We start from the raw sequence: 23,583 nt of genomic DNA, 5'->3' as shown, positions 1-23,583 counted from the left end.
GCAGTATTGGTATATTTAAAAGCATACATGTTTGTCAGAGATTCTAGCACGCAGTAGGGGCATTTCATTGTCTGTCTGTATTTCCATACTGGATAAGCCGGCTTTTGTTTCTTTTGTTATTGCCCCCGCCCTCCGAGGGACGCGTGGCTACTTAGTATGCAGCGCTCTGGCCGGCTTTAGTGAACAAGCGCTAACTGATTCTGAAGACGATCTGAGCGAAGATGAAAGCGGCATAATAAGACTGTATAATCTCCCTAATCTACAACTGAGCGAAGATGACGACGAGGAAGAATGTATTGGACTGGTGTCAGACGAGTTGGACCGTAAGATATCAGAGGTTATATCGATAGTAACATTTGATGGGGATAAAGGGGAAAATCCGTAACCTTTAGAGGCAAACAGACGCACAGTGCAAACTTCGGATCTGCAAGAATACTTTTCTGATTCTTATGGGGTGAGTTTTCATAAACATCAAAGTTTGTCATTTTGTGTTCATTCTAAGAGCACGTAAACGTTATCTCATGTTTAGTCCATGTTTAGACCTTCCCATATCTACCTATTGTTATTAGCTAGCTCATCGGTTATCACAGAATCCTGTTAAAAAAGTCCTAATGCTACACAATGAAATCAATTCACCAAGTTTTATGTAGAAAACCAGCAAATAACAAATAAAAGTAGCATCAATATGTACTTTTTGATTACATAAAAATTAAAATAATAACATTAAAAATGATGGCCACATTTGAAAGATTAAAGATTTTTATAAAAAGATAAAACTCACATATTTCAGCCTCTAAATCATTTTTATAAAAGTCAAAAAAGATAAATTACTGACATTTACAATGCACATTCTCCTTTATTATTAATAGTAGAATGCGGTCCGATTTTTCCCATTGTGTCTGTCGTTGCTATGCAGGGGGTATGGCTTATCTAAATGAGATGTAAATAAGCCCCATTGTCACTGGCAGCAGTGAGAACTGCACAATCTTTAAAGGCTATTTTCTGCTTTTTCAGCTTTTTTGAGTGCCTACCTTCAAATGGCCACAACTTCTCCAAATATTATCAGATTTCCATGTGTTACACATCGTTGGAAAGCTTGGAGACTACACTTTCAGAATCTGTGAATAACTCAAAATGCCCCAGAACCGACTTGTGTCCCTTCTTTCCGTGATTGGTCACAAATGTCTGTAATTTGCACATAACTTTTAACATTACTTTAATTATATCATTAAATGTATATTTTGGGCAAACTAGCCTATCCCTTTGACAATATGAAACAGTTCACAAATATTGGTGAGTGACATTAATAGCCTTAAGTCAGTCATCTTTATATCTTGAAATAACTGTTAATGAAGGGTGAGGATGACATTTCTCAAAGTCAAATTCAAGTCCAGCAACATACTGACAAATGAAAGGCCTATTATGCTGTTTTCCCAATGTTACCCACTATTGGCATGTGTCGTCACAAAATGTCAACATTTAAAAGTTTTTACTTGTTTATTGTAAATGGTTGGAGCTGATATCTCCACTGAGTAAAATTTAATTATTGTGACTGTAAATAAAAAATGATTATATGTTACTGTAACTTAAGTAGGCTAAATGAGCTTGCTTGTTTTAGGTCTCACCTAAAATATCCAGGTCGACTTTAAAGTTGATAAAATGAGTATGGATATTTCCAAGGACATTCTCTGCAACCTGGTGGCCATACTGCAAATTTCCATCAACCTTAAAGGAGGAAGATATGTATCCAGTGGCGTGAACTCTCGCTTCCACGGATCCGCTTTGATAGAAAATAAAGTCCCATATGTAATCATAGTTCCCTATAGCAGTGATAGTGCGGAACACCAGAGCGCCGTTTGCCATCCCACCATACCCAATATGAAAGAAATCGGAGAAATGCCGTCGCAAAGGTCGCCCAATGTCATGTTCAAAAACACAGATGGAGTTTCTGAAACGCTGCGTAACGTTGGTGTCAATATAGCGGTAGGTGTCTACAAAGGTGGCAGCGTGCGGACAGTCGATCCCACGCACGAGCTCGTGAGCGAAGCGACCGATTCCGATACTTGAGTCTAGGAACTTCGTGAGGATCATCCCAGGCGTGACAGAGCCGTAGACAGACATCGCCTCCTGCACGCTGAGCTCGTACGCAATCCTTTCTCCTTTAAACCGAACATCAAACACTCGCATCCCAGTCAGAGAGCTCAAGCCAAACGCGAAGCTCCAGTCCAGATAAATCACCTGGTTGTTTTTAACGCTGTAACGTCTCCCTTGAAGATAATACTGCAGTGGTCCACTGGCATAAAGTTGGCTTGACGTTGGACGTTGGATATTCGCAAATCTAGGGACCGTCTCTAAAGTTACACGAGAAACTACTATACACTTCTCTAACGTCAATAGCATGCAAGGAGAATGACTAACAGTCACGAAAACAACTTTTAACTGTTCATCCAGGTGTCAACTATAATGCACACCTTTTATATTTTTTGATAATTATTAAAATAAACTGTAAATCATGTGGAAAACAATTGCTACTTTTCATTACCGAATGGACTTAAATACAAATTGAAAGCTCAATAACATTTGAACAGAATGACTCACATTCATAAAACATACTGTAAAGTGTTCATCTAGGTGTCAGCTATAATGCACACCTTTTATATTTTTCATAATTATTCAAATAGACTGTAAATCATGTGTAGAATATTGCTAATTTTCATTACCGAATGGGCTTAAATACAAATTTAAAGCTCAATAAAAATTGAACAGAATGACTCACATTCATAAAACATACTGTAAAGTGTTCATCTAGGTGTCAGCTATAATGCACACCTTTTATATTTTTCATAATTATTCAAATAGACTGTAAATCATGTGTAAAATATTGCTACTTTTCATTACCGAATGGGCTTAAATACAAATTTAAAGCTCAATAAAAATTGAACAGGATGACTCACTTTCATAAAACATACTGTAAAGTGTTCATCTAGGTGTCAGCTATAATGCACACCTTTTATATTTTTCATAATTATTCAAATAGACTGTAAATCATTTGTAAAATATTGTTATTTTTCATTACCGAATGGGCTCAAATGTAAAATATGCCATAACTTGAAGCTCAATAGAATTTGAACAGAATGACTCACTTTCATAAAACATACTGTAAAGTGTTCAACTAGGTGTCAACTATAATCCACACCATTCAGATTTTTCATAATTATTCAAATAAACTGTTAATCATATGTAAAATATTGCTATTTTTCATTACCGAATGGGCTCAAATGTAAAATATGCCATAATTTAAAGCTCAATAGAATTTGAACAGAATGACTCACATTCATAAAACATACTGTAAGGTGTTCATTTAGGTGTCAACTATAAGCCACACCATTCAGATTTTTCATAATTATTCAAATAAACTTTAAATCATATGTAAAATATTGCTATTTTTCATTACCGAATGGGCTCAAATGTAAAATATGCCATAATTTGAAGCTCAATAGAATTTGAACAGAATGACTCACTTTCATAAAACATACTGTAAAGTGTTCATCTAGGTGTCAGCTATAATGCACACCTTTTATATTTTTCATAATTATTCAAATAGACTGTAAATCATGTGTAAAATATTGCTACTTTTCATTACCGAATGGGCTTAAATACAAATTTAAAGCTCAATAAAAATTGAACAGAATGACTCACATTCATAAAACATACTGTAAAGTGTTCATCTAGGTGTCAGCTATAATGCACACCTTTTATATTTATCATAATTATTCAAATAGACTGTAAATCATGTGTAAAATATTGTTATTTTTCATTACCGAATGGGCTCAAATGTAAAATATGCCATAATTTGAAGCTCAATAGAATTTGAACGGAATGACTCACATTCATAAACCGTACTGTAAAGTGTTTATCTAGGTGTCAGCTATAATGCACACCTTTTATATTTTTCATTATTATTCAAATAGACTGTAAATTATGTGTAAAATATTGCTACTTTTCATTACCGAATGGGCTTAAATACAAATTTAAAGCTCAATAAAAATTGAACAGAATGACTCACATTCATAAAACATACTGTAAAGTGTTTATCTATGTGTCAGCTATAATGCACACCGTTTATATTTTTCATAATTATTCAAATAAACTGTAAATCATTTGTAAAATATTGTTATTTTTCATTACCGAATGGGCTCAAATGTAAAATATGCCATAACTTGAAGCTCAATAGAATTTGAACCGAATGACTCACATTCATAAAACATACTGTAAGGTGTTCATTTAGGTGTCAACTATAAGCCACACCATTCAGATTTTTCATAATTATTCAAATAAACTGTTAATCATATGTAAACAATTGCTATTTTTCATTACCGAATGGGCTCAAATGTAAAATATGCCATAATTTGAAGCTCAATAGAATTTGAACAGAATGACTCACATTCATAAAACATACTGTAAAGTGTTTATCTAGGTGTCAGCTATAATGCACACCTTTTATATTTTTCATAATTATTCAAATAGACTGTAAATCATTTGTAAAATATTGTTATTTTTCATTACCGAATGGGCTCAAATGTAAAATATGCCATAATTTAAAGCTCAATAGAATTTGAACAGAATGACTCACATTCATAAAACATACTGTAAGGTGTTCATTTAGGTGTCAACTATAAGCCACACCATTCAGATTTTTCATAATTATTCAAATAAACTGTTAATCATATGTAAAATATTGCTATTTTTCATTACCGAATGGGCTCAAATGTAAAATATGCCATAATTTGAACCTCAATAGAATTTGAACAGAATGACTCACATTCATAAAACATACTGTAAAGTGTTTATCTAGGTGTCAGCTATAATGCACACCTTTTATATTTTTCATAATTATTCAAATAGACTGTAAATTATGTGTAAAATATTGCTACTTTTCATTACCGAATGGGCTTAAATACAAATTTAAAGCTCAATAAAAATTGAACAGAATGACTCACATTCATAAAACATACTGTAAAGTGTTCATCTAGGTGTCAGCTATAATGCACACCTTTTATATTTTTCATAATTATTCAAATAGACTGTAAATCATTTGTAAAATATTGTTATTTTTCATTACCGAATGGGCTCAAATGTAAAATATGCCATAATTTAAAGCTCAATAGAATTTGAACAGAATGACTCACATTCATAAAACATACTGTAAGGTGTTCATTTAGGTGTCAACTATAAGCCACACCATTCAGATTTTTCATAATTATTCAAATAAACTGTTAATCATATGTAAAATATTGCTATTTTTCATTACCGAATGGGCTCAAATGTAAAATATGCCATAATTTGAACCTCAATAGAATTTGAACAGAATGACTCACTTTCATAAAACATGCTGTAAAGTGTTCATCTAGGTGTCAGCTATAATGCACACCTTTTATATTTTTCATAATTATTCAAATAGACTGTAAATCATTTGTAAAATATTGTTATTTTTCATTACCGAATGGGCTCAAATGTAAAATATGCCATAATTTGAAGCTCAATAGAATTTGAACAGAATGACTCACTTTCATAAAACATACTGTAAAGTGTTCATCTAGGTGTCAGCTATAATGCACACCTTTTATATTTTTCATAATTATTCAAATAGACTGTAAATCATATGTAAAATATTGCTTCTTTTCATTACCGAATGGGCTTAAATACAAATTTAAAGCTCAATAAAAATTGAACAGAATGACTCACATTCATAAAACATACTGTAAAGTGTTCATCTAGGTGTCAGCTATAATGCACACCTTTTATATTTATCATAATTATTCAAATAGACTGTAAATCATGTGTAAAATATTGTTATTTTTCATTACCGAATGGGCTCAAATGTAAAATATGCCATAATTTGAAGCTCAATAGAATTTGAACGGAATGACTCACTTTCATAAACCGTACTGTAAAGTGTTTATCTAGGTGTCAGCTATAATGCACACCTTTTATATTTTTCATTATTATTCAAATAGACTGTAAATTATGTGTAAAATATTGCTACTTTTCATTACCGAATGGGCTTAAATACAAATTTAAAGCTCAATAAAAATTGAACAGAATGACTCACATTCATAAAACATACTGTAAAGTGTTCATCTATGTGTCAGCTATAATGCACACCTTTTATATTTATCATAATTATTCAAATAGACTGTTAATCATATGTAAAATATTGCTATTTTTCATTACCGAATGGGCTCAAATGTAAAATATGCCATAATTTGAAGCTCAATAGAATTTGAACAGAATGACTCACATTCATAAACCGTACTGTAAAGTGTTTATCTAGGTGTCAGCTATAATGCACACCTTTTATATTTTTCATAATTATTCAAATAGACTGTAAATCATTTGTAAAATATTGTTATTTTTCATTACCGAATGGGCTCAAATGTAAAATATGCCATAATTTAAAGCTCAATAGAATTTGAACAGAATGACTCACATTCATAAAACATACTGTAAGGTGTTCATTTAGGTGTCAACTATAAGCCACACCATTCAGATTTTTCATAATTATTCAAATAAACTGTTAATCATATGTAAAATATTGCTATTTTTCATTACCGAATGGGCTCAAATGTAAAATATGCCATAATTTGAACCTCAATAGAATTTGAACAGAATGACTCACTTTCATAAAACATACTGTAAAGTGTTCATCTAGGTGTCAGCTATAATGCACACCTTTTATATTTTTCATAATTATTCAAATAGACTGTAAATCATTTGTAAAATATTGTTATTTTTCATTACCGAATGGGCTCAAATGTAAAAAATGCCATAATTTGAAGCTCAATAGAATTTGAACAGAATGACTCACTTTCATAAAACATACTGTAAAGTGTTCATCTAGGTGTCAGCTATAATGCACACCTTTTATATTTTTCATAATTATTCAAATAGACTGTAAATGATATGTAAAATATTGCTTCTTTTCATTACCGAATGGGCTTAAATACAAATTTAAAGCTCAATAAAAAGTGAACAGGATGACTCACTTTCATAAAACATACTGTTGTCACGGTTCATGAATTCACTCTCTCTCTCGTCTAACGTGTTGTTAGGTGTGTGTCTATGGGCGTGGTCACTGATCAGCGATGATCAGCAGCGCCAGCTGGTTTCAATTGTTTGTCTACTATATAAGTTCAGTAACTGGTGTTTCACTTTGTCAGATCATTGTTTCTCCCCGGTGTGCTCCCGTACCTGTTTCCTGTGTCCCTAGTTCCTGCTTCCTGTGTCCCTAGTTCCTGCCTGAGTCTTCCTGTGTCGTCGTTGTTCCTGGATCTTCACTGAGCACTGGATTACCGTTCACCATCACGAGGACTGCACACTCACCGGGATTCGAGGGATCATCACTGCAGCAAGCACCATCATCCGTTGCCCACCGAGGTCCCTGTGTCTCCGTGCCATCAGCCTTGTGTCCGCCCCTGTGTTACCCTGTGAACTGTTCGTGCTTTCTGACTTTTTGAGCTATTGTTAATAAACACGCCTTGCGTTTACATCCTGTCTCTGTGTTACGTAACAACTGTAAAGTGTTCATCTAGGTGTCAGCTATAATGCACACCTTTTATATTTTTCATAATTATTCAAATAGACTGTAAATCATGTGTAAAATATTGCTATTTTTCATTACCGAATGGGCTCAAATGTAAAATTTGCCATAATTTGAAGCTCAATAGAATTTGAACAGAATGACTCACATTCATAAAACATACTGTAAGGTGTTCATTTAGGTGTCAACTATAAGCCACACCATTCAGATTTTTCATAAATAAAAAAAACTTTAAATCATATGTAAAATATTGCTATTTTTCGTTAGCGAATGGGCTTAAATACAAATTTAAAGCTCAATAAAAATTGAACAGAATGACTCACATTCATAAAACATACTGTAAAGTGTTCATCTAGGTGTCAGCTATAATGCACACCTTTTATATTTTTCATAATTATTCAAATAGACTGTAAATCATGTGTAGAATATTGCTAATTTTCATTACCGAATGGGCTTAAATACAAATTTAAAGCTCAATAAAAATTGAACAGAATGACTCACATTCATAAAACATACTGTAAAGTGTTCATCTAGGTGTCAGCTATAATCCACACCTTTTATATTTTTCATAATTATTCAAATAAACTGTAAATCATATGTAAAATATTGCTATTTTTCATTACAGAATGGCCTTAAATACAAATTTAAAGCTCAATATAATTTGAACAGGATGACTCACTTTCATAAAACATACTGTAAAGTGTTGCTCTAGGTGTAAACTATAATGCACACCATTCAGATTTTTCATAATTATTCAAATAAACCTTAAATCATATGTAAAATATTGCTATTTTTCATTACCGAATGGGATCAAATGTAAAATATGCCATAATTTGAAGCTCAATAGAATTTGAACAGAATGACTCACTTTTATAAAACATACTGTAAAGTGTTCATCTTGGTGTCACCTACAATGCACACCTTTCAAATTTTTCATAATTATTCAAATAAACTTTAAATCATATGTAAAATATTGATATTTTTCATTACAGAATGGCCTTAAATACAAATTTAAAGCTCAATAGAATTTGAACCGAATGACTCACATTCATAAAACATACTGTAAAGTGTTCATCTAGGTGTCAACTATAATGGACACCATTCAGATTTTTCATAATTATTCAAATAAACTGTAAATCATCTGTAAAATATTGCCATTTTTCATTACCGAATGGACTTAAGTACATATTTAATGCTCAATAGCATTTGAACAGAATGACTCACATTCATAAAACATAATGTAAAACTTTTTTAATTTTCATAATTATTAAAATAAACTGTAAATCAAATGTAAAATACTCCATAATTTAATGCTCAATAGCACCTTTGTCTGATAATAATAAAAATAAGCAGTCATATGTAATCATTTGCTAAATTGCTGATCTATATGATGTAGCTTATGTTTTCAAATAATGTAGTTTTTGTAAAAAAAAAAAAAAAAACTAAAGGAAAGGAAACTAAATTTACTTGAAAGGAAGATATAAGTACTTTAAACTGCTTGCTAAATTATCATTAAAAATGAGGCCCATGTTATTATGACAACTGATGTCATGTGACTCGGCTTCTATCAAGGGGGGAGGTGCTCAACAATCAATTCAGAGCATGCTGTTAGCAGACTGCACTTGCCATCATGGCTAGGTTTAGAAAAGGAAAATATAAAAAAGAAAACGACATTTGGGCAAAGGTTGGTGGTACAAAGAATCTAGTTAATGCATTAGCTACACATGGTGTGGGAAAAGGAAAGGCAAACTGGTCGACGCTAGCTGTGCACATTTTTAACTCCTATCCGCCAAATGTAAAATTTGCAAAGTGGCTGCAAACTGTTTGGACAGAGGACAGGAGAGGTGTTCGAAGACAGGTGCTTCAAACAGCCAGACCTTCTGGTAAATATGTATTAATTTTATATTATTATTATTATTTTTTTTTTTTTAATTCTCAGTTTTAAAGCTAGCATAAGCAGTATTTAGCTTATTCCCCCCCCCCCTCCCCCCCAGTGGCTTAGCCATTTCACTCAATTAACTAAGCCTCCTGGCCTAAGCTACTTTATTGTAACTTAATATTTAAGTTTTTAATGCATTCCTTCTAGTATGTTGTATACATGTTATTATGCATGTATATGTACAAACACACATTTATGTATAGTCTGTTTAAAAACTCCTGACAACTTTTACTATAATCTTAACCCGCATATATTAATATATCATGGAATGTGCATATATTGTTGAGCATTTATTACAGCTTACTCAGCTAAAATAATGTACATACTGAATAAAAAAAGTGGCTTCTGCAAAGATAAATTAATGAAGAACCCCATAAAAGGCACACGATAGGATAAGAACTATATATACACATATAAACATATATACACCCTTGTTAAACATGAGCAAAAAGGGCTGTAAAAATAAACTGTAAAAAGAGTGCGTTGTGTGTACAATTAAATATACAGCTGTATCTGGACATTGTGTTTAAATAGATATCATGGATTCTTGACAAAAAAAAAAAAAAAAAAATATATATATATATATATATATATATATATATATATATATATATATATATTATTCAAAACCTCACTGCTAGATGGTTGGATCTCCTATTATGAAAAAATCTAACAAACAAAACAATAAGTAAAATAAATTAGGTTTTAACAGTCATCTTTGGTCTTATTTACCAAGGTTGTCAATATTTATTACTTCTGACTAGACAAACACACTATATGTATATACAGTACACACACACACACACACACACAGTACAAGGCATACACATACACAAACATATACAGTATATACAGTACATATACACACACACACACATATACAGTACACACACATACAGTACACGAATGTGTATACACACACAAAGTACACAAACAGTACACAGCACACAGACATACAGCACCCAATGCACATAACAGTACACTCACACATACAGTACACACACGTACACATAGCACACACACACAGTATACACTTATACAGTACATGCATGCATACACAGTACACAATGTGCACACACAGTACACACATACAGTAACAACACGTACTCTCTCTCTCTCACACACACACACACACACTGAATATAGTTCTCCTGATCCCCAGAACATACTATCTTTGCAGTGTACACACACACACATGTTTGTTTTTGTGTAAAGTGTGTTCATCCCATAGGTATAATGGTTTTTATACTGTAGAAACTGTATATTCTATCGCCCTACACAAACCCTACCCCTAACCCTAACCCTCACAGGAAACTTAGTGCATTGTTACTTTCTCAAAAAAACTCATTCTGTATGATTTATAAGCGTTTTGAAAAATGGGGACATGGGTTATGTCCTCATAAGTCACCCTCTCCTTGTAATACCTGTGTCATACCCATGTCATTATACAAAGTGGTGTCCTGATATGTCACAAAAACAAGAGCACACACACACACACACACTTTTTGAATAATCTTTACCAGCATATATTAACATGGCATTGAATATGCTTAGTTCTAGTGGACTAGATCTGCTACACGTTGCTGCTGAGCATCTACTAATCAACATACTGTTATAAAGAAAACATGCTGTTGTTGAGACCATGTTTAGAAAATGGTGTTAATGATTGACCCAAACCCAAACTTTTTTTTACATTCAAAGATAGGGAAAATGTTGAGAAAGCTGAGGAAATAATTGAGGTGACTGAAGGGCACAGTGACGCTAAGGAAAGAGGGGATGAAATCAATTCTTGTGCCAGGGAAGATGACAGGAACAGCACTGGTGATAAAGATGAACAAGAGAATACTAACAACGACGATGTAAGTTCAGGACACAATGAGCAGAATGGTACAGAGGAGTGGAGGGATGAGGATTTTTCTTGTGACGGGGAAAATGATGCTGCAGACAGGAACAGGTACAGCACAGATGAACACCAGGATGATAACACAAGTTCAAGACACAATGAGCAGAATGGTACAGAGGAGTGGAGGGATGAGGATTTTTCTTGTGACGGGGAAAATGATGCTGCAGACAGGAACAGGTACAGCACAGATGAACACCAGGATGATAACACAAGTTCAGGACACAATGAGCAGAATGGTACAGAGGAGTGGAGGGATGAGGATTTTTCTTGTGACGGGGAAAATGATGCTGCAGACAGGAACAGGTACAGCACAGATGAACACCAGGATGATAACACAAGTTCAAGACACAATGAGCAGAATGGTACAGAGGAGTGGAGGGATGAGGATTTTTCTTGTGACAGGGAAGATGATGCTGCAGACAGGAACAGGTACAGCACAGATGAAGTTGTGAATAATGATGAGACAGCCACTGGGAACTGGAGGAAAACAAGACCATGTCCAAAGAAATTTAAAGTTACCATAAAAACAAGAACCTGGAAAAAAATAAAGCCACATGCAGGCTCAACCCACTTAAAAAAGCCATGGACAGACATCTTATATGAAGCATTCACTAAAGTGAATCCTTGCTGTGTGCTTTCATTTAAGTATCAGCATGTAAAATGTAGGAAAAGTCGTAAACAAAGGGCACCTTATTTCAGGGCACTCGGTGTCTGTACCTTTGATGACTGCTCAGCAAAATATATATTTACGATTCGCACAAAACCCAAACCATTCCAGAAGAGTATTGATATCCATGTTATGCGACTGGGTGATGTGACCCACAAGCATAAAGAATCTAAATTCAGACACGCCAAATTCACCAAAAGAGGAAAAATTGCAGCAGCAATAGCAAATGGAGTAAGCCAGTACTTCTATGAGTCCTTAAAAAGCACTCCACCAGATGAGATTTTGGCAGGCAACGTTTCCAAATGCCTTACAATGGATGTCTTAAGAGTTATATCAAGTGAAGTCAGGAAAAGCACAAGACTCCATGATGATGTTATCATGGAGATGATGCTCTGCCAGAAGATCATGAAGGAGTGCAGTGGTACTGCCTCTCAAGTGGCAGGCTATATTCAACACTTACAAGTGGACCCATTTGGCGTCCACTTGTACACAGATTGTGGTTTACAAATACTGGCAGAACATTTGAAAAACTCACCCCCAGTCACATTACATCTAGATGCTACAGGCAGTGTCATGTCACGTATCCCCAACCAAAGCAAAAGAATCCTTTATTATGCCCTTGTTCTCCCTGGAAAAGGAAAAGATAAACCACCCCTTCCTTTGTCCGAGTTCATATCAAATGAGCACTCCATACCAACTCTCACATTCTGGCAGATGGAAACACTGAGACAACTGAACAGGATAACAACACGAAAGGTCCACCATGTTGAAACCGATTTTAGTTGGGCACTCATTGGTAGTGTCCTCCTGGCCTTCAATAAAGAAAGTGTCTCATCCTACATAAACAGAGCACATATACTTGTCAGCCAAAAAGTGAAAAAGGCAGATACAGAAAATTTCACAGTTATCCATCTATGTTCAGCCCACATAATAAAGGCTGTAACGGCTGCATTTTCAAAGAAAAGTAGCGAGTATGCTCTAAAGGAATATGCAACTTACTGTTTTGGCCTTCTTCTTAACAGCACCACCCTACATGAAGCACTTAACATCTTTCAGGATATGGCCATGTTGTTCATGTCTGCAAACAATTCTGATGCGGTTATGTCAGCAAAGAACACACTGGACCAAAAAATCCTTAAGTCCCACCCTACTAATGTGGAAGAGACACTTCCACCATATGTAGAAGATATGGAGAGCAGCAGCAACATCAAGACTATATGTGGCAAATCTCCCTTCACACAGTTATTCAATAGTGTTCTGGAGAAGACCAAGTGCACACAACCAGGAAGTGGGGAAAAAAATGAATTCTACTGCCCAGGGATCATCAATGTTCTCATGAGCACATACATGGGCATTTTCCCTCTTTGGAGTGGCATACTGCTTGCAGACCTGAGTAGACACTCTAAAGAGAGTATTAAAGAAATAAAAACACGGGAAACAAATTGCCATGTAGAACAGTGGTTCTCAATCGTCAAGAATCACATACTACAAAGAAAGAGGTTCCTGCGGCCTGCAGATTTCATCTCAAAGATGTACAACTCTCTGCAAGGAAGGTACAAACAGCATCAGATGATGTATAATATTGATAGCCTGTCTCAAGATGCACCTTCAAAGCAAAAGACAATTGATCAGCAAGAGGAGCAATGGGCCAAAAGATCTGAAAGACCTGCAAAACATCGTTCCAAGTATTTTGATCCACCAGAAGCTGTGCCACAACCAAAAAAACGCAGGACAAAACAAACATCTGAGGATCATTCAGAGGACATGTCAGCCCAGGTATTTTGCAATTCTCTATTAAGTCATTGTTTACATTAACTCAAACTACCTTTGATATTATATTTAAATATCTATTTGCAGATCCAAGCTCTGTGGTCCAAGAAAGCATGTGAGATTGTCATTGCTGTAACACAGTCAAATGACAAAAAAAGGTCTTATATCTTGCATCATTCAGAGCTGAAAACACTCCAGCCACATAAATGGCTGGTGGGGGAGGTAAGAAATGAAAATGTAAAAAAAACATACTTTGTATAATGCTTTGGTCTTAAGACTACTAAAAAAATGTTCTGTAAAGATAAATTAATGAATAAAATTAAAATAAACACTAGATGAGGGAACTATGATTTATGTTTGATCTTCTGTTCTTAGACAATCCAATGCTATTTTCAAGTGTTGGTGAACAACAGCGAACAGGGAAATAAAATGTACATACTTGATCACTACACAGCAGGAATTATAATTCATGGTGAAAGAGATCAAGTCCGGAGAAATAGCCTCTCAAAGGTACAGATGATCTTCTACTTCAGTAAATATAGCTACAAACAAACAAAATTATTATGTTTTAATTATTTTGTTTTTTTAAATCTTAGGTGAACTTTGATGACTATGATGGACTGATTAGCTTCCTGAATGTCGATGGGAACCATTGGGTATTTCTGGTAAATTAATTTTAGTCATTTTTATTTATCTACATGAGGCACCATTATATACACTACAGATAACAATTCAGTTTGCTTGGAAAAAAATAAAAACAAACACACACTGAACCAATGTTCAGATGAGACAAGACTATTTAAATGCCACCCATCAAAATTCAAATATAAACAAACACTCACAAGACATTATGCTTTTTACTGTCTACATCACACACAAGAGTCTGGAGTAGTTAAATGAATGAATGAATCCATCCTTCCATAATTTTAACTTTCACCTTCAATTCTAAGTATTTAATTATTCAATTTGAATTTAAGTATTTTACTAACTTTTGTAGTTTCTTTTTGGTTTGATATTTTTTTCCTCCTTGCACAGTATGTCCATGCAGCATCCAGCCAGGTGTTTGTGGTAGACCCTATGGGACATAATGAAGAGGCCAAATCCATGCATGCCGCCTGCAGATTTCGGTAACATTTTTGCTTGTTATATACTGTAACTAAAAGCAGCTATTATGATTTGACATCTCTTATCCTATCAGTGAGAGATGTTATATTTATAAAATAAATTTTTTCCTTTTAAAGAAAATTAAAACATTATTTTAATATTCTATAATCATTTGTACAATAACAATTTAAAAGGTATACTTTAAAGGTATAATAATCAATTACAATTGTTTATTTTTCTTTTACACTGCCCTAGAGAGTACTTCAAAATGAGAAGAAACTGCCTCTCTAAAAATGACTGGGTGGACATTAAGTGGCAAGGAGGAAAAATTGACCATTCCACTCAACAAGATGGTTACAGCTGTGGAGTGATCGTCATGCAGGTGGGTCTTCCTCATTAAGTTGTAGGATACAATATGAAAAAATAAGTTCTTAATATAGCTGCAAGCAGCATTGACAGGCCCAAGCCCTGGTACCACTACCCCAGCGGCTTTAGAGACTGTGAATTATGGGCAATGTGCATCTACAGTGAGTAAATAGAAATGGACTTTGCCACAGTCATTTGAAATTTGACCGTGCATTTTCCATATTTACCACAGCCAGTTGCTGCCATTATAAAGCACAAGTATTGTTATTTTCCCTAAATAGAGATACAACTGCAGAATATCGGAGTACAAGTGAAAGACTGTAAATTAAGATGACAAATTACGAGGTACAGAATGAGCAACCAAACTCTGACTACAGAGACAGGCAGATATTGACAGCCCAAAGAGAGGCATATCTGCCCATTGGGAAGTAGAGACAGAGCATCACTTCCCTTCAGTTGCCCTAACTATGAAGACATTATAAAGAAATTTTATCCAAAAATTTGAATACTTTGCCCTGACTTCAAAATGTTAAATCATGAAACACAACTAAAGAAAAAAAAAAAAACATTTTGATGATTTACTCCTGGAGCCATAATAAAATTATTATTATTATTATATTGTTATTTCTGTTGCAGGTGCCGCTAACAGAGTCACGGGCAGAAACATTTCTCACCCATAAACCACTCAGATAGTTGATTAATTAACTGCTCCATTTTCTGAAACACAATAATCACCTTTAATTCGTGAACCTGTACGAATTCTGTAACAGATACAGGCTGGACATGGAGGTAAGTATTGACAATAGAGATGTTTATTACAAGTACCTCTTCAACGCAAACACCGGGTTCAAGTGTGGAATATCTTGAACAGTGTCAGCTATGTTGGCCAAGAACAAAAAGAAAAGTAAAGAAAGATAAAAAGGCTCAATTTTTTACACCCGCTTTTACCAACACTTTCCACTCTCCTGCATACGCACTCCCAACCTGCACCTCTCAAAGAGAGAGAGCGAGAGAGAGAGAGAGACTTTCCTGGACATGGTACTATAATAAAAAAATCTCCCATGAATAAAAAAAAAAACATTACCTTATCTTGTCTTATCTAGATGGCTAAAGGAGTTGTAGCTGATTTCCCACGCATCCCTTGTCATTTGATGATAAACACATCCAAGCAGCATATGGAAGATGTGCGACTGAGAATGGCAGAGGAAATTCTGCAAGCCTCAGGTAATATATTTCTTGTACAGCTGTCATTTATAGTACAACATATACTGTAAAGTGTAGATTTGAAAAACTTCTAGAAAACCATTCATTTTATAACACGCAATATCCTTTTTACATGAGGAATACAAGAGAAATACAATTTTTAGTAGTAAACATAGGGTCATGGACTACTATGCGTTATTTACATTATGTACCATTCGCCAACACAGCTAACATATAACCATGTTTTCAGTATTCAAGAGAGGACATTACTGTTCTGCTTGTGCTGCCTCAAAACCCCCTGGTGGAGGTGCAAAAACGGTTTGGGTGGGTAATACCATTCCTTATACAATTAATATGGTCATACTACATTGTTAACAACTGTGTGTGTGTGTCTGTGAGTGAGTGAGAGCATGAGAAAGAAAAGTGTAGTAAAAGCTGCTCTATGTGTATTTTTTTTTGCTTAACGTTATCTCAGAAACAACTTATCATTTTGACTGTTTTACGTTTTAAATTTGACAATTTGTCTGTCACGCGCAGCGCTTCCACAGCACATTCAAAGAAGGCCTTTCCTTGGTGTCACACTCTGAAAAAAAAAATGTTCTTGAAAAACAATGTTTTAACTTTAAACTGAGTGGAATAATGTCTCACTGATTTGTAACTTGCTATATTGTGACATGTTTTAAGGTTTAAAAATAGTTTCATTGCAATTTCAGAAACCTCACTCTGTAACTAGATACATGTAGGCCTTCAGAATTTTTCACAATGGAAAATTAAAATAAATATCATATTACATTGTTAAGATGCTCAATTGTACCATTTTTTTTAAATAATAATAAAAAAGTAATAGTAAAAATAAAATTAATTTTTTGACCTTTAGGGAATGTTTTTTTCTGTGCCATTTTTAATTTTCATTTGATGCCATGTTCTATTGTTTTGTTTGTTGTTTGCATCGTTTAGATAACTGTTTGCTTTTAATTAATTTAATATATTAATTTATAAAATGGGTAGTTTCGGTCCTTGATTCTGATAGTTTGAGCCGCTTTTGAAGCTGTTGTAAATTATTCTCCAAACATACACCTATGTTTACATCTGTGTGTCACTCCTCTTCACATCGTGCCTAACCACAGCCCTTAGCTGTTATAAATTTACAGTAAACCAAAGCTTCTTGTGGCTTATTGCCTTAAGTATTATTTGATATGGCAATTAATTTGAAGCTTATACATAAGCTGTGCTTTACTGTGAATTTATAAATGCTTATACTGTATATGTACAGTATGTGTGTGTGTGTGTGTGTGTGTGTGTGTGTATATATAATATTACTAATCAATTTGAAAAGATTATATATTTTATTATTTTCTTTTTTTTTTCAGATCGAATGTCATCAATGCAAGAGGTGGTTCCATGTGACATGCATTCAAATGACAGAGGGCCAGTTTAACAGGGCTCGAAAGAGTGATTGGAAGTGCTGCCTATGCAAATAATTAAAAAATCCTGTGTAAATAATGTATTACAGTTGTTTTATGTAAAAGTTAAGGTATTTGTGGGAGTCTAGGGACTGGGGATGTTCCTGGGAAATATGAAAATATTGAAAAGATAATAATTGAACAATAAAAATGATGGAAGTATCATTGTTGTCATCATTGATGTTTCTTTCATTGTTGTTTAAAGAATACATCTGAAATATATTAATTGTACATTTTCAGCTGAAATTCTATTGAGTTTTCAATTTGTGTTTGAGCCTATTCGGTAATGAAAAGTAGCAATATTTTACACATGATTTAAAACTAATTGAATACTTGTGAAAAATTTGAATTGGTTGTGCATTATAGTAGACACCTAGATGAACACTTTACAGTATGTTTTATGAAAGTGAATCATCCTTTTCAAATTCTATTGAGCTTTAAATTTGTCTTTAAGTCCATTCAGTAGTGAAAAATAGCAATATTTTACACACAATTTACAGTCTAGTTGAATAATTATGAAAAATATAAAAGGTGTGCATTATAGCTGACACCTAGATGAACACTTTACAGTATGTTTTATGAATGTGAGTCATTCTGTTCAAATTCTATTGAGCTTTAAATTTGTATTTAAGCCCATTCGGTAATGAAAGTTACAGTAGCAATATTTGACATATGATTTAAAGTTTATTTGAATAATTATGAAAAATATAAAAGGTGTGCATTATAGCTGACACCTAGATGAACACTTTACAGTATGTTTTATGAAAGTGAGTCATTCTGTTCAAATTCTATTGAGCTTCAAGTTATGGCATATTTTACATTTGAGCCCATTCGGTAATGAAAAATAGCAATATTTTACATATGATTTAAAGTTTATTTGAATAATTATGAAAAATCTGAATGGTGTGGCTTATAGTTGACACCTAAATGAACACCTTACAGTATGTTTTATGAATGTGAGTCATTCTGTTCAAATTCTATTGAGCTTTAAATTATGGCATATTTTACATTTGAGCCCATTCGGTAATGAAAAATAGCAATATTTTACATATGATTAACAGTTTATTTGAATAATTATGAAAAATCTGAATGGTGTGGATTATAGCTGACACCTAGTTGAACACTTTACAGTATGTTTTATGAATGTGAGTCATTCTGTTCAAATTCTATTGAGCTTCAAGTTATGGCATATTTTACATTTGAGCCCATTTGGTAATGAAAAATAACAATATTTTACACATGATTTACAGTCTATTTGAATAATTATGATAAATATAAAAGGTGTGCATTATAGCTGCCACCTAGATGAACACTTTACAGTATGTTTTATGAAAGTGAGTCATTCTGTTCAATTTTTATTGAGCTTTAAATTTGTATTTAAGCCCATTCGGTAATGAAAAGTAGCAATATTTTACACATGATTTACAGTCTATTTGAATAATTATGAAAAATATAAAAGGTGTGCATTATAGCTGACACCTAGATGAACACTTTACAGTATGTTTTATGAATGTGAGTCATTCTGTTCAATTTTTATTGAGCTTTAAATTTGTATTTAAGCCCATTCGGTAATGAAAAGTAGCAATATTTTACACATGATTTACAGTCTATTTGAATAATTATGAAAAATATAAAAGGTGTGCATTATAGCTGACACCTAGATGAACACTTTACAGTATGTTTTATGAATGTGAGTCATTCTGTTCAAATTCTATTGAGCTTTAAATTTGTATTTAAGCCCATTCGGTAATGAAAGTTACAGTAGCAATATTTGACATATGATTTAAAGTTTATTTGAATAATTATGAAAAATATAAAAGGTGTGCATTATAGCTGACACCTAGATAAACACTTTACAGTATGTTTTATGAATGTGAGTCATTCTGTTCAATTTTTATTGAGCTTTAAATTTGTATTTAAGCCCATTCGGTAATGAAAAGAAGCAATATTTTACACATAATTTACAGTCTATTTGAATAATTATGAAAAATATAAAAGGTGTGCATTATAGCTGACACCTAGATAAACACTTTACAGTATGTTTTATGAATGTGAGTCATTCTGTTCAAATTCTATTGAGGTTCAAATTATGGCATATTTTACATTTGAGCCCATTCGGTAATGAAAAATAGCAATATTTTACATATGATTAACAGTTTATTTGAATAATTATGAAAAATCTGAATGGTGTGGCTTATAGTTGACACCTAAATGAACACCTTACAGTATGTTTTATGAATGTGAGTCATTCTGTTCAAATTCTATTGAGCTTTAAATTATGGCATATTTTACATTTGAGCCCATTCGGTAATGAAAAATAACAATATTTTACAAATGATTTACAGTCTATTTGAATAATTATGAAAAATATAAAAGGTGTGCATTATAGCTGACACCTAGATAAACACTTTACAGTATGTTTTATGAATGTGAGTCATTCTGTTCAAATTCTATTGAGCTTCAAATTATGGCATATTTTACATTTGAGCCCATTCGGTAATGAAAAATAGCAATTGTTTACATATGATTAACAGTTTATTTGAATAATTATGAAAAATCTGAATGGTGTGGCTTATAGTTGACACCTAAATGAACACCTTACAGTATGTTTTATGAATGTGAGTCATTCGGTTCAAATTCTATTGAGCTTCAAGTTATGGCATATTTTACATTTGAGCCCATTCGGTAATGAAAAATAACAATATTTTACAAATGATTTACAGTTTATTTGAATAATTATGAAAAATATAAACGGTGTGCATTATAGCTGACACATAGATAAACACTTTACAGTATGTTTTATGAATGTGAGTCATTCTGTTCAATTTTTATTGAGCTTTAAATTTGTATTTAAGCCCATTCGGTAATGAAAAGTAGCAATATTTTACACATGATTTACAGTCTATTTGAATAATTATGAAAAATATAAAAGGTGTGCATTATAGCTGACACCTAGATGAACACTTTACAGTATGTTTTATGAAAGTGAGTCATTCTGTTCAAATTCTATTGAGCTTCAAATTATGGCATATTTTACATTTGAGCCCATTCGGTAATGAAAAATAGCAATATTTTACATATGATTTAAAGTTTATTTGAATAATTATGAAAAATCTGAATGGTGTGGCTTATAGTTGACACCTAAATGAACACCTTACAGTATGTTTTATGAATATGAGTCATTCTGTTCAAATTCTATTGAGCTTTAAATTATGGCATATTTTACATTTGAGCCCATTCGGTAATGAAAAATAGCAATATTTTACATATGATTAACAGTTTATTTGAATAATTATGAAAAATCTGAATGGTGTGGATTATAGTTGACACCTAGTTGAACAGTTTACAGTATGTTTTATGAAAGTGAGTCATTCTGTTCAAATTCTATTGAGCTTCAAGTTATGGCATATTTTACATTTGAGCCCATTCGGTAATGAAAAATAACAATATTTTACAAATGATTTACAGTCTATTTGAATAATTATGAAAAATATAAAAGGTGTGCATTATAGCTGACACCTAGATGAACACTTTACAGTATGTTTTATGAAAGTGAGTCATCCTGTTCAATTTTTATTGAGCTTTAAATTTGTATTTAAGCCCATTCGGTAATGAAAAGTAGCAATATTTTACACATGATTTACAGTCTATTTGAATAATTATGAAAAATATAAAAGGTGTGCATTATAGCTGACACCTAGATGAACACTTTACAGTATGTTTTATGAATGTGAGTCATTCTGTTCAAATGTTATTGAGCTTTCAATTTGTATTTAAGTCCATTCGGTAATGAAAAGTAGCAATTGTTTTCCACATGATTTACAGTTTATTTTAATAATTATCAAAAAATATAAAAGGTGTGCATTATAGTTGACACCTGGATGAACAGTTAAAAGTTGTTTTCGTGACTGTTAGTCATTCTCCTTGCATGCTATTGACGTTAGAGAAGTGTATAGTAGTTTCTCGTGTAACTTTAGAGACGGTCCCTAGATTTGCGAATATCCAACGTCCAACGTCAAGCCAACTTTATGCCAGTCTGTGGTCCTAAACCAGAAGGCTTTTTCCTTGGCTTCAGCGAAGCGTAATTTGGGATTTCTTTATAGACTATCTTTTTTAAACGACCCGCTTTGTAAATCGCCACAAATTCATCAACGGTGTCAAAGTATTGGCCGTTGTACAACAACTTGTCAACCGTCCAGTTCGACGAGTTGCTGCTTTCGTGATTGATCAGCATCTCGAAGCCCACGGGATGGATGTACATGCCACTGAAATCGCGGAAAAAAGAGATCCATGTCTTGCGGTCTCCACTTCTGGTGCCTCTCGGCATACTTTCAAACGTCAGCAGCTCCCTTTCTTTTGGGATATAACCAAAACTTTCCGTCAGAGGTTTTTCAAGTTTTTGGAAAACGTGATTAAGGAGCGTGAAGAGCTGCACATACTCTCCGATTGTAACCGTGCGGGCTGTGAAGGGTAACTCCGAAGTATTGTACTTCTCCTGAGTAACATCGCGATGCTGCAGTCGACCAGATAACGGTCCCACCACGTACTCCTTCAGGTAACCGCGCTCGCCACAGAACACGAGGACGCTCGCTTCGCGCGGGGGCTTCGGTCCGCTGGAGTCCAAGTAGCGCAGCACACCTGCCTTTTTCGGCAGCGAGAGGTCAATTAAAAAGATGAAATTCTCCGAGGGCTTTGCTATGAAAGAATGGGAGATATTTAAGTCTTCTTGGGCCCACATGTAGTCGCGAACAGACTTGTACTCCTCTGCTGTGAGGTCCGCAAAAACCAGACTTTTATCTGAGTGCCTGAATTGTAGATACTCTTGCGGCTGGGACATACATTTTGGAAGCCTATTTGAATTTAAGCATATCAACACGATGTTGATGATTATTGAGACAAGTCCCAGGAGTATCAATAAGTATTTCAACAGAGAATTCATTATTGTATAGACTACGCCTCTCTTGTAGCCTGAAAGCTCGGTCTCGAGCGTGAGTGCAGAATAGATGTCAGATAATCCTACTTCAATATGCTGTTAGTAAATGTAATAACCACACCCACCTGGGCTGTTCCCCTAAAGTTCGGACACGACCCCTGTGCTTCAATGCTATCCTCCCAGTTGGTCTTGGCAGCCAATGCTACAAAGACTATTTCTTTTTATTGCAATATTGTCATGTTCTCTGCTTTTTATTTGTTGTTATGAATGCAGTTCTCTATTTTCTAAAATGTTCCAGAATAAAGCACAAAAAATATCAATGCAAAGCACAAATATTAAATTCACATCATAAATGTGTTAATCAAAAACACAATCGTGTGCCACCAGAATAATTAGGCTAGGAAAGCCAATGGAATTGGTGACCCCTGCTGGTGATAGAATTTACTGCCGTGGAATTTACTTGGAAAAAAAAAAAAATTTTCCCACCTCAGGAAAGTTTAAAATAGAAACCAAAGAAAAATAAACATATAGACACACATAGTATACTAAATTGACATAAATGTTCAGATAGATGAATAAATCACTCAACTGATGAATGATCAACAAAGTGATATTGATACAGTGAACAGATGTTT

General features: G+C 33.7%; 2 protein-coding genes across 3 annotated transcripts in view; one reads left to right on the top strand and one right to left on the bottom strand.

The window, feature by feature from the left end:
* The window catches only part of LOC113045412 (primary amine oxidase, liver isozyme-like), a 28,322-nt gene extending 4,934 nt beyond the window's left edge, over window positions 1-23,388 (bottom strand). The window contains exons 1-2 of one of the 2 annotated variants that reach the window (XM_026205806.1): window positions 22,053-23,388; window positions 1,626-2,284 (exon numbers count right to left, since the gene is read on the bottom strand). In XM_026205806.1, the coding sequence (XP_026061591.1) occupies window positions 1,626-2,284; window positions 22,053-22,954 (1,561 nt within the window). In that variant the 5' untranslated portion in view covers window positions 22,955-23,388. The remainder of the gene's footprint in view (window positions 1-1,625; window positions 2,285-22,052) is intronic. The other variant, XM_026205802.1, reaches the window with a different exon arrangement.
* Window positions 11,074-18,761, top strand: LOC113045405 (uncharacterized). Its single transcript, XM_026205793.1, has 9 exons — window positions 11,074-13,885; window positions 13,967-14,101; window positions 14,255-14,389; window positions 14,476-14,544; window positions 14,915-15,006; window positions 15,239-15,365; window positions 16,453-16,573; window positions 16,803-16,876; window positions 17,923-18,761. Exons 1-9 carry the CDS (start codon window positions 12,242-12,244, stop codon window positions 18,031-18,033), a joined length of 2,508 nt encoding a protein of 835 aa, XP_026061578.1. The 5' UTR covers window positions 11,074-12,241; the 3' UTR covers window positions 18,034-18,761.
* Window positions 23,389-23,583: the final 195 nt, after the last annotated feature.

The sequence above is a fragment of the Carassius auratus genome, chromosome 3 (assembly GCF_003368295.1).
Source record: "Carassius auratus strain Wakin chromosome 3, ASM336829v1, whole genome shotgun sequence".
NCBI classification, from domain to species: Eukaryota; Metazoa; Chordata; class Actinopteri; order Cypriniformes; family Cyprinidae; genus Carassius; species Carassius auratus.
Note: the sequence above shows the minus strand (reverse complement) of the source record. Positions and strands in the feature narration are given on the sequence as shown.

Bases quoted from the DNA above. Each gene is read 5' to 3' on its own strand.
- LOC113045405 (XM_026205793.1), top strand. From the start codon at position 12,242: ATGCGACTGGGTGATGTGACCCACAAGCATAAAGAATCTAAATTCAGA. The intron at 14,545-14,914 runs GTAAATTAATTT...CTCCTTGCACAG, and splicing joins GGAACCATTGGGTATTTCTG to TATGTCCATGCAGCATCCAG. The intron at 15,366-16,452 runs GTGGGTCTTCCT...TGTCTTATCTAG, and splicing joins GTGGAGTGATCGTCATGCAG to ATGGCTAAAGGAGTTGTAGC.